Genomic DNA, 12,458 nt, shown 5'->3' with positions numbered 1-12,458 from the left:
TTAAGGCATCTTAAGGTGCATTTACGTTTGCTTGGTAGTTCGCTTGGTTATTCGTTCGCTACAAAGTAAGACCATTTACATTGTAGCGTAAAAACGCATTCGTTGATGATCCGTCCACAATGTCAGATACAGATAGCGTTACCAGGTGTCCCGATTTGCGCGGGACGTCCCGATTTTCAGGGGTCTGGGGACGCGTACCGATTTGTACCTGATCGGTACACTAAATGTCCCGATTTTCACCCATGAAAACCAATTTCAGGAGGACTTGCAGTGAATTTTATAACTATGTTATAAAAACAAGGCCCTCCTAAAAGCGTCAAAATCGAATGAAAAATATAATTTTAATAAAAAATCAATAATTTACAATCTACGATTTTTCTTTCGTAATTTGGTCTATTATTATTGTGTAGGATTAAATACAGATTATAGAAACACCTTGTAGTCCAGTAAATGAACGGGAAATACGGCGATACCGTGCTATTTTCAGGATCAACTCCGAATTACATGAAAATTGGGACGGCTTGTGCCGTTGGTTGCTTTTACTCGGGAGGTGATAGTCACCCCTAGTTGGGGGGTGAAAAACCGCGCGTTTAAAATAAGTCCGGAGATGGATAAATTGACTAATTCTAAGTAACTTTAGTTCTATACAATATTAATAATACTTTTTGAGTTATTTACGATTGAAAATGTTTATTTTTCAACAAAAAAAATCACGTTTCAGGTGATTTTCACAAATAACTCAAAAAGTAAGTATTTGATCAAAAAAAAATATTCTTAGCCAAAATGTAGCATAATATGAAAAAATGAAAAAATTGTGAACTCGTAAAGTCTATAGACCAAGCAAAAGCAAAGTTGTAGCTCATGAAAAATACGTTCTTATTCGTCAAATTCCAAATCAAATATTTTAACGTGAAATAACCAAGAAATGAAGCACTTTTCGGGAAAAACCAATAATTAAAACTTTTTTAATAAAGTTTATTTTTATAGTTTAAAAAAGTTTCTAGCATCAAAACTAAGCGAGTTATGCTCAAAATCAAGTTGACTCCTTTTTTTGTAAAAAAATTGTGAAAATATCCCCCTACTTAGCACCCCAAATAAAATTAATCGTTATCGCTTTACAAACAATTTACTTTACTTATGTATTTTTTACATGATTGAAAGGGACTGAACGAGTCACTAATCACGAGTGTATGCAAAATATGAACAGCCATTGAACCAATTTTTGCACTAACAGAAAAACAAAATGAATCTATCATATTTAAAAAAGCAAAACCTACCTACTTTTTACTGCTTGAGATTTTTAGTATCCCTAATACTTTTTAATGTATAAGTTATTTTGAAAAAAGGCCATTTTCCAATATTTTAGAAATTTTTTTTACTATAAAACCAATTATTTTCGAAACTAAGCACTCCCAACCGGTAAACCTTACAGATCGTATAAACAATACACATATAAAGTAAATGGTAAAGCGGTAACGATTAATTTTATTTACGGTGTTAAATAGGGGGAGATTTTCACGATTTTTTTTTTACCAAAAAAAGAAGCCACCTTTATTTTGAGCGTAACTCGCTTAGTTTTAATGCTAGAGACTTTTATATAAAACAAAATTAAGGATTTTTTTAAACACTTGAAAAAATCATAATAGGTTTTGCCCGAAAATTGCTTAATTTTTTGGTTATTTCAAGTTGAAAAATTCGATTTGGAATTTGACGAATAAGAACGTATTTTTGATGAGCTACAATTTTACATTTAGTGGTTTTATAGACTTTCTGAACATAATTTTTTTTTGCTTTTTTAAAAGCTACATTTTTGCTAAGAATATTTTTTTCGATAAAATTACTCGAAAAGTATTGACTTAGTTTATATATTATATAGAACAAAAGCTTTTTAGAGTTAGTCAGTTGATCCATTTTGGGACTTACGCGCGTTTTTTTTAACCTTCCCCCCCGCCCCATATAATTATTGCAAGACATGCTGAAAAAAAAGAAAGAAGAGAGTGTGGTGTTCACATAGGAAGAAAATGCGTTTTCAAGGAGATAAATATCAAATATTTTTCCGGACCCTTCTTTTGCTCTGGGGGTAGGGGGCCCCCAGATTACGTTTGCCCCGGGGCCCCCAACATCGTAGTTACGGCCCTGGTCAGTTTATGCAATTGTGAGCACCGTGTAATCACTTTATTGTAGAAATTTAGTTGCAACTTATTGCACAAGTTCTTGCGCAAGAAATAGTGCAATTAACTGCGTAATTACTTGCATCGTGTAAAGTGGCTATTATAGTTTGAAAAGTATTTTCTTCTTGATGTGCCTATCCGTGACAGATGTGTTAAACCAGATTCTGAGGTTATTCAACCTTCTTCTTACTGGACCTCGTTTTCCAAATATTTTTCCCTGCAGGATGGCTTGTAGGAGGGCAGATCTGGATTCATTTCGCATAATGTCTTCAACTATTGTAACTTTCGAGATTTGATGGTAGGTAGTCAGTACCTCTTGGTTGTTCTTTATTCTTCTGAGGACCTCCTCATTTGTGACTGGATTAGTCCACGGGATTTTGAGTATTCTTCGATATATATTCTTCGTTTAACGTCCACTATTCAACATCCAAAAAAGGATAGAGATGACGTAGCAGCGCAGCATTCTTACTTTTATACCAAGAGAGAGGTTGTGACTCTTGAAGAAGGCCACCCTCCGGTTGAAAGTGGAACTAGCTTTTCCGATGAGCGCTCTTATCTCTTTGTTGTGCCGAGGTAGTTGTGGTAAGTCACCCTTTCTACAGGAGTTTGGTTGACATAGAGTTGACATTCTGCTATTTTTTTTTTGCTAATGATCATAAGCTTTGTCTTCTTTGCGTTTGTATTTAGCCCATATTGTTAACTGTAATACGGGATTATGTTCATAAGGACTTGTAGGTCTTCTAGGTTGTCCGCAAGTAGCTACTATGGTGACATCTGCATTTCTAATTAGATTCGATAAAAATTCTTTCAGAGCAGAGATTGAATATTATAGGGAGACAAAATACAGCCTTGCCTCACTCCATGTATGATTTTCACGAATTGTCATTTCATGAAAGGTTTCTGAGTATTTTCAAATCTTGGTTGTTAACTTCTGCTTTTTTTCCAAGTATCTATTCCTTATTAATTCTGAAACGTGAAAAGGTTGAGAGGCTCAGGGACTATTAAAGGTGATTTGGCAACGATCGTAACTGCCTCTTTCTCTTTGAGGGTGCTTCTCAAATATATATCTCTATTTAGCCACAGCCTAAATAAGATCTAGGTATATAGATCATAATATGTAACGATTAATTTTTTGGATTACCTCTCTCAAATACTCCCTACTTAACTTAGACCCAGCTTAATTATCTATGTTTCACTGGATAATAATGACTCACTAATAATAGCTCACTGGATAATAATGATTTCCAAAAACATTATGTTTTTGTTCCATTAAATTTAATAAAATATTATCTATTTACCTGATCCTAAATTCCAAGTTAGCATTATATAACCTCTTACAAAACTTACGGCCACGTGATCAGAATAGAAATCGTGATGGCCAGCTTGTCCTATAAATAGAAGCAAAGAGATTTGTTCCATTGTTGTAGGTGTAAATCTGAATTTAATTTCCATAGATCTTGATATTCCATCTGGGAACGGGTAAGCTACAAATGATGATAAACCATGGACAGATGATGAGAAGTAAGGTTGTATCACTTTTAAATCTAAAATGAAGAAGTTAATAACATTATTTTATTTTTATAGTTGGTTAACTATTGTCAAGTTTGGTATAAAATATTTACCATTTTCACAAAAATGACCATGTTTTCCATAAGGACAAAGACAGATATAGCCACTGTTTGTAAACGGTATACAAGTACCACCAAAAAAACATGGATTATCATCACAGATAGATATTTCACAAGATTTTCCCAAAAATCTACAAAAATTAACAATAAGTAACTGTATACAGTCCGTACAATATAGAAACCGTTACACGTTATTTTCTACGTTAGAGATCTGTCGACATTGGTGCCAAATTATAAAAAATTCTTGAATTCATTTTAAATCAAATATATCACATAATTATTGCGAAGTGGATTATACAACAAAAGAAATTAATATTCAATGTAGATAAATAAAAACCATTAGAAGTAGAAAACAAGAATTAAGTTAGATATAATCTTACGTTAAAATAAATAATAAACAACAATAAATATAATTAAACAAATACTTATAAGTTATAGTGGTAGGGGAGCCCAAGCGGGGATTTTTGCAGTTACTCGAGCGCGTCAGATTATCATATGGGGAGAAACCTGGTACCCTGTAGATGTACCTCTATCATATATTGGCTCTTAACACAGGGGAGTTCGTTAAGGAGGGCCCGAAAAAAAAAATCTATCCTTAAAAAAACTCGAAATTGTCAGATTAATATAAGGTGAGTTAAGTACATGCAAAAGAGTGCATATTTCAAAAATCTGACGATTTGAGCCGGGCGTAAGGAAATGGGTGAGTCCCAAAATTTCACAAGAAAAAAGCGAATATTTCGCGAAATGAATGACAGATCGAAAAACTAAAAAGTATGTGTTCAATATTTTTTAAAAATCTATCGAATTATTTCAAACAGGACTTCCCACGGAGAGGGGTGGGGGTAAATTTAATATTTTAAATACGAATCCCACGATATTTCGCGAAATGAACATCAGATCGAAAAACTGTAAAATATACTTATTCAATATTTTTAAAAAATCTATCGAATGGCACCAAACACGACCCCCACGGAGGTGGGGTGGGGGGTTACTTTAAAATCTTAAATTGGAACCGTCATTTTTTATTACAGATTTGGATTTCTTACGTAAAAATAAGTAACTTTTATTCGAAATATTTTTTCGAATTATGGATAGATGGCGTTATAATCGGAAAAAATGATTGTTGGAAATGGAAAATTAAATTAAAAAATGGCAAGCGCCCACTAAAATGGAAAACTTTACTTAACTTTTTTTGGTTTTAGGATCTACTCTTCACAACCCAATAGGTCCCCAAAGCGCTCGAGTGACTGCACATTTAGCATACTTTGCTCCCCTACCATAGTAAAGAATAAAAAGAAATCTGAAGTATCAACACCGCAACTGTCAAATAAATGTTACCAATTTATGCAAAAATGTCACCTTTGTTCGATCGCAGTTAGAATGTAATCCGAACAAGGGTGCATTATAAAAACGCTTTACATTCCACTTATACAAATTAAATTGAACAAGTTAAGGATGTTTCCTTAAATTTACATTAATAGAAATCTTCAAATAGTATTTCTACGCGTATATAATAAAATATGTCTAGTGGCTGTAATTCCAGTGTACTTAGCTAAACGATTCTTAAAAGGAACACACCTACGACTTAAATATTTCGTGTTGGTACCATGTGACGTCACGTGCTATGACGCGGATGACGTGCAACGGTATCTGTATTGTACGGACTGTAGATATAATAAAACATAAAAACCAGAAAAGTATAGGGATCATTTTTTTATATAATAAATTTACCTACTGAAAATAAATTTAGGACAGGGTCGTTTAAAATATATTGAATTATACCCTAATCGATAAACACAAAATTTTGTAAAATCCTCCCAAAAAATCAATCAAGGATACAATTTTGTTGAAAGTGTTTATTAATTAAATAAAAAGTTTACAATCCAAAAGTAACGATTTTGCAAAATGGTTGCGCGCGCACATAAAGTAATATGCCTCACCTTAATGCTAAATTAATCGGAAGATATATGCGAATATAATGTTTTACCATATTTTTTGTAATATTTATACAGGGTGATTGATTAGTGGGGTAAAGCTCAATAGCTCCGGTATAGTAATAGATAGCAATAAAAGTTAAAAACAAAAATTGTAGCCAACTTTAAGCTTCACATTATAAACATGTTCGATAACATCGTGGCAGACCAAACTTATGTTTTTTTAAATGGAACACCCTATATTTTATCTTATATTCGAAATTTTCTTAACTTCCCTATTAAAAATATATAAAGGTATGTTATGTTGTACAGGGTATTTACAAAGTTATAGCCAATTTTCAATAAAAATCGTAACAAGTTCAGTTCCCTGTATAAATCAAAATAAGCAAAACAGCAATGGTTTACTGATGCTATATTTTTCTATTTATTGTCAAAATTTTTAAAAATGATTGACATTGCTAATTTTCTTTATATGTAATACAGGGTGAGTCCAAACGCAAGTACATTATTTTCTCAGTAATTTTAAAGAGAACACCCTGTATTTTATATCACTATTGAAAAGTACCATTATTGTTCAATTTGCAATTTATATAAATTTTGCAATTAATTGTTTTTGTCTTTGGTTTTATATCATATTTACTGTATATTGACGATTTATCTAATTTTAGTAAATTGTAGTTGTTATTTGTTATTTGTTGTTGATATTATTTTCCTTTTGACTGTATGTAAGCTTTGTCCATAAAATTGTAAAAATTTTTAGTGACAATAAAGCATATTTCTACCTATTCTATTCTATTCCATTATACAGTGGAACCTCATCGTTAACTCGGATTAATCGGGACCGCGGCCGATCCGGGTTATTGAAAATCCGGGTTAGCCGGAGAAAATGGTAAAAATTAATAAAATTCAGTATACTTACAGATAAACTCTTGTTATAATTAAAATAACATGAAATGTATATGCACAGTACACATCTAAATTACGTATCAATTACGCCTTTATCAATTAGTTTCTTTTCCATTGTCACTACAACATTTTTACGTTTTGTTGCCATTACGTAGACCAAAAAACACGCAAACACAAAATATGAATAGATTTAAGAACGATTACAGAACGGAAGCGAACAATACGACTGTATCATACTACACACAATATTGTCTCTATCGCAACGATGTTATGTTATTTAATAACAGTGAAGACTAAGGCCATTGTTTGAAAAAGAATTTTTTAATAGTCTTTTTTTGACAATGTTAAGACAGTTTGAAATAAAAATAAATGATACTACAGGTGCCTGTTGTTTCGGATAACACGACAATGAAGTGCCATGAGTCATTTTTACTATCCTATATATATTATGTAGTTCAAATTACGCAAATACCAATTATCTCTCAAATATTATATTACATACATTTTTATTGATGAAATGTTTTTCTGATAAAAGTCGGTCTGGGTTAGCCGGACTTCCGGGTTATCGGGGGCCGACTTATCGGGGTTCCACTGTACTTTAATTTTTGTACAATATTTCCTATGTCTAAATTTATTAGTTTTCGAGATATTTTCATATTTCAATGGACCAGTTACGTGGCCACCCAGATCACGAAAATTTAATAAACTGGACTGATTTTTTTGGGGTTACGTTAAGAATGAAGATTATAAAATGCCTCCAATAACAAGGGATGAGATGAAAAATAGAATACAAAGTGTATTTCGAAGTGTTAATTTATAAATGCTTCGTAGTGTAAGTAACTCATTCACTCAACTCATTTTGTACCTTATATAATTAAATATGTAAAATTATTATTTTACTAAAAGTAGCTTTTATTTTTTTCAAAAATGTTGTATTTTGTGTTCATGTTTTTGTAAAATTTTTACTGATAAATTATTTTTCGTTCTGAATTTGTTACGTTGTTACATTTACATACCAAAGTAGTTTTTAATTCTCTTCACATAAGGTTTTATTCTGTCACTGTGTTTTTTTTGTAAAATTTATAACTATTAATTATTTTTCTTTCTTTATTTGTTACATTTACACACAAAATCAGTTTTTAATTTTTTCAAAAATGTTATATGCTGTGGTTGTGTTTCTTTTGTAAAATTTATTACTAATAAATTATTTTTCTTTCTTTATTTGCTACATTGTTACATTGATTACCGGATTGATAATCAGTAACCTTAAATTATCAGTTTTAAAAAGTTCAGTCATGGGTTACTGAAAATTTGGAAAGATTTAGATCCCTAATTAATAGTTTGCTCTGAAACATGAAAATATCTCGAAAACTAATAAATTTAGACATAGAAAATATTATACAAAAATTAAAGTACGGTAACGGTACTTTTCGATAGTGACATAAAATACAGTATGTTCCATTCAAAATTACTGAGAAAATAATGTACTTGCGTTTTGACTCACCCTATATTCGATATAAAGAAAATTAGCAATATCAACCATTCTTAAAAATTTTCACAAATAACAAAAAAATATGGCACTAAGAAGCCATTGCGTTGTGCTTAATTTTTTTATACAGGGAGCTGAACTTGTTACGATATTCATAGAAAATTTGTTATAACTTTGTAAATACCCTATATAACATAACAGAATTATATATTTTTGAAATGAGGAGGTTAGGAAGATTTCGAATATAAGATAAAATATAGGGTGTTCCATTTAAAAAAACATAAGTTTGGTCTCCCACGATGTTGTCGAACATCCTGTAACATTGTAATTAATTTTAAAATGTGAAGCTCAAAGTTGGCTACAATTTTTGTTACTAACTTTTATGGCTATCTCTTACCATAGCGGGTCTATTGAGCTTTACCCCACTAATCAATCACCCTGTATAATGCACTATGTATTTTAAAATTATAGTAATATTGTACTTTGATTTATATTTATTTTAGTTTAAAAAAAATTGGTGACGTCAGGAAGACGGATAAGTTAGGCTATTTTGTTATAAAAAGAATGTTGGAGCATACTTTTCTTAAGTAAAATTTTTAATTGCCTTGTGAAACCAGAAAATATTTTCCAATTTAAACCGAATTTATTTATTCAACTTTTATGAGGTATTGCCTTTCTCTTACGAAAGAAATTCGCATATTAATGTATTTTTTCTAATTTGCAGTTGTCGTGGGGGGGGGGGGCAGAAAATATTTTTTTATTTCAACGCAACTTTACTAAAATACTAAATAGTGTGTTAGGCAACTTTTGTGAGGTATTACATTTTCGTTTCAAAATAAAAATTTTTGTCGTCTATTAATATTTTTTCAAAATTTTTAATTGTCTTGGGGAGGCAAAAGATATTTTCCAATTTCGACTAGATTTTACCAAAATACTTAACAGTCGATTGGGAAACTTTTCCATCGCAAAAAGAAAATTTTTGCTTTTTTCGATGCACCCTATTATACATGCTACAAGAAAACAGTTTCGTAATCTAAATAAAATATCCTTGGCCTTTTCCGATAAATACATATTACTTCATATTATTTATATATTATTAAATATATATAAATGGTAATTAAATATTTGGTAATACAGTCGAACCCGCTTATTGGAATAGCCTTCGTGCCAAGCAAAAGTATTCTTATAACAGGGTTATTCTAATAACCGATCATTGGTGGCTAGTAGAAACGTTCCGGGACCGCAAATGTCTATTCCTTAAAGCGGGATATTCCTTTAACAGGTATTCTAATAAGCGGGTTTGACTGTAAATTAAATATATAAATGGTAATTTACCCATTGCGGCAATGGCACTGCCAGTTTTCTCCGACAGAACTGCAAGAAGCTCCATTTTTGCACGGGTTTGATAGGCAGGCTAAAGACGAACACTCTGTTATTTCATGGCCATCGTCTGCATCGTCATATATTTTTATTTTCTTTTTTCCAATCTACAACAATTTTCTACATTAGGCAGTGGCGGCTCGTCAGAGGAGGCAAGGGAGGCTCAGCCTCCCCATAAATTTTTTACACACTCTATACTGTTTTGTTTATCATGAATCGCGAAAACAACAATTACTCTCGCTATTATACAACGTGTAAATTCCATATTATCACTAATTATCCATACGTACGGAGCATTAGCATTAGAACGCATGATCGCGTCTCAGTTTTATTACATATTATTGTAGGCAGGACCCTGGGTTATCCCGAGATGCACGAACGGAGCCGAGAAGCCCAGCTTTCTCCGTTGCTAATGCTCCGTGCAGCGCAGAGGCGTTTAAGGAGACCCGGTCTCCTAACAGTGGCATCTACGGCGCCATCACACGCTGCCCGGAGATATACCAAGGGAGGCAGTGTAGCTTCTCAGCTCCGTTGGGTGGTTGGGTACGTCTCGGGACAACGAATTTTAGGGTCCTGACTAAAAATAATGAAAAATCTAAAAGTGCGAATTTTGTTATGAAATTTGGTATGTGGGGTTATAATAATATTTGGAACAACTTGCTCAAATAACTTTTTCCGATATCTCTAACTCAAAGCAAAATATCGGTAATTTATCGTGTTTTTGAATTCGCAGTAGGCCGCGTTTAGAATTAAAAAAATTCAGTTGAGTATCTTAAAAAATTTGAAGCTTCATTATGTATGGACTGCAAAACTTCAAATCTGTATTTATTTTGATATGCATAGGTATCTATTTACAAATAGATGGAATTGTTAACAAATAAACGACACAAACTTTGGTATTAAACTTTTACTATTAGACTAACTATTTTTAAAATGATGATATCATGAAATTATGAATTAGGATGATATTATGAAATGTAAATAAAAAATGGTCAAAAGATGGGGCCTTAAATTACATTTTTTGGCGCATTTTTTTGCATTTTGCTAGTGCAAATTTGTCTAGATATTTTACAGTTAGGTATAGCCTCCCCTATTGTAAAAATCACGAGCCGCCACTGACATTAGGTATATACCTACTCCTCTAAAATTAAGAGTTCTTCATAACATTCGAAGAAAATAATAATTAAGAAAAAATATGAGAAATGATAGAACTTATGTTCGTAATTATAAATAAAAAACTCAATACATAGATACTCACAAAAGTTCATTAAAATTAAAAGAATTGATTTATGAATGAAAACTGCTGAGTCAAGCGAATTAAGAATTAATTAGTATTAAATTGTATATTTGGCAACGTCGAAAATATAAAATTTTAAATCGCTGGTCTATCTAATATAGAGGGTGTCCCAAAAGTACCGGGACGGTCGAATATCTCGCGAAATATACATCGGATCAAAAAAAAAAGAAAAATACGTTTTCAATATTTTTCAAAAATCTATCGAATGACACCAAACACGACATACCTCTCCACACCCTAAAGGTGGGGTGGGGGGTAAATTTCAAATCTTAAATAGGAATCCATATTCTTTTATTGCAGATTCGGAATGCTTACGCAAAAATAAGTAAATTTTATTCGAGACATTTTTTCGAATTATGGATAGATTGCGCAGAGACGGTTTAATAACTCGAGAAATGCACTTCCAACTGAAAAATAAAAAAACACGTGTTTAATATTTTTCAAAAATCTATCGAATAAAACTAACCACGACCACCAACTCCATCCCATGGAGGTGGGGTGGGGGTAACTTTAAAATCTTAAATAGGACCCCCCATTTTTTATTGCAGATTTGAATACCTTATAAAAAAGTAACATTTATTCGAGACATTTTTTAGATTTGGTGATAGATGACGCTAAAAAATCCTATGAAAAACCCAAATCTGCAATAAAAAATGGGGGATCCTATTTAAGATCTTAAAGATACCCCCACCCCAACTCCATGGGATGGAAGCTAGGGTCGTGTTTAGTGTTATTCCATAGGTTTGTGAAAAATATAGGAATACCAGATAGTAAACACCTTTGTCTATCTCGGGTCTAGTATAACTAACGATGGTAACTGTGAAGCAGAAGTTCGGAGACGTATTGGTATGGCAAAAAATGCGATGAGTCGAATAACTAAAGTTTGGAAAGAGAGATCTATCTCTCAAAATATCAAGATGAGACTGGTGAATGCCCTTGTATTCTCAATATTTCTATACGGAGCAGAGACTTGGACTCTTCGCGCATGCGAGCGCCAAAAAATTGATGCCTTTGAGATGTGGTGCTGGAGAAGAATGCTACGCATACCTTGGATAGCTCATAGGACAAACATTTTCATTCTAAACCAACTCAATATTAAAAAAAGCTGTATACAATATGTCTGCAACGAATTCTGCAATTCTTTGGTCATGTGGTTCGCAGAGGTGACAACAGTTTAGAGAGATTAATTGTTTCTGGAAAAGTTTCAAGGAGAAGATCAAGAGGATGATCACCAACTAGATGGTCTGACCAAATAAAGCATTCAGCTGGAAACTCATTCTGCGAAGCTCTTAGAGCAACTGGAGATAGAGACCAATGGAGAAACATTGTTAGGAATATTGGAAGAAATCACGATCCTCAGTAATTGGGAAACGACAAGAGAGAGAGAGAGAGAGAGAGAGAGAGAGAGAGAGAGAGAGAGAGTTGTGAAAAATATTAAACACGCGTTTTTTTGTTTTTCATTTGGAAGTCTATTTCTCGAGATATTAGACCGATTCTATAATTTACCTGGGCCGGTTGTTCGAACGCTAATCAACAATGATCATTATTAAATGTTTAATTACTGTCACCAAAACTGTCAATGTCAACTTTGTTTGGGTTGCTGAAAACATAATTAATTACAATTATGAGATTTATTATTAATTATGTTAATAA

The 12,458-nt window shown here is 32.3% G+C and overlaps 1 protein-coding gene across 1 annotated transcript in view; it reads right to left on the bottom strand.

Moving 5' to 3' along the window:
• Positions 1-12,458, bottom strand: part of LOC114327465 (protein eyes shut) — a 70,163-nt gene that overhangs the window by 31,113 nt on the left and 26,592 nt on the right. Inside the window, exons 8-10 of the mRNA XM_050649217.1 lie at positions 9,464-9,615; positions 3,794-3,930; positions 3,470-3,715 (exon numbers count right to left, since the gene is read on the bottom strand). Coding sequence (XP_050505174.1) covers positions 3,470-3,715; positions 3,794-3,930; positions 9,464-9,615 — 535 coding nt within the window. The remainder of the gene's footprint in view (positions 1-3,469; positions 3,716-3,793; positions 3,931-9,463; positions 9,616-12,458) is intronic.

Source organism: Diabrotica virgifera, chromosome 4 (genome assembly GCF_917563875.1).
Source record: "Diabrotica virgifera virgifera chromosome 4, PGI_DIABVI_V3a".
NCBI lineage: Eukaryota > Metazoa > Arthropoda > Insecta > Coleoptera > Chrysomelidae > Diabrotica > Diabrotica virgifera.
This window is presented reverse-complemented; position numbering and strand designations above follow the sequence as displayed.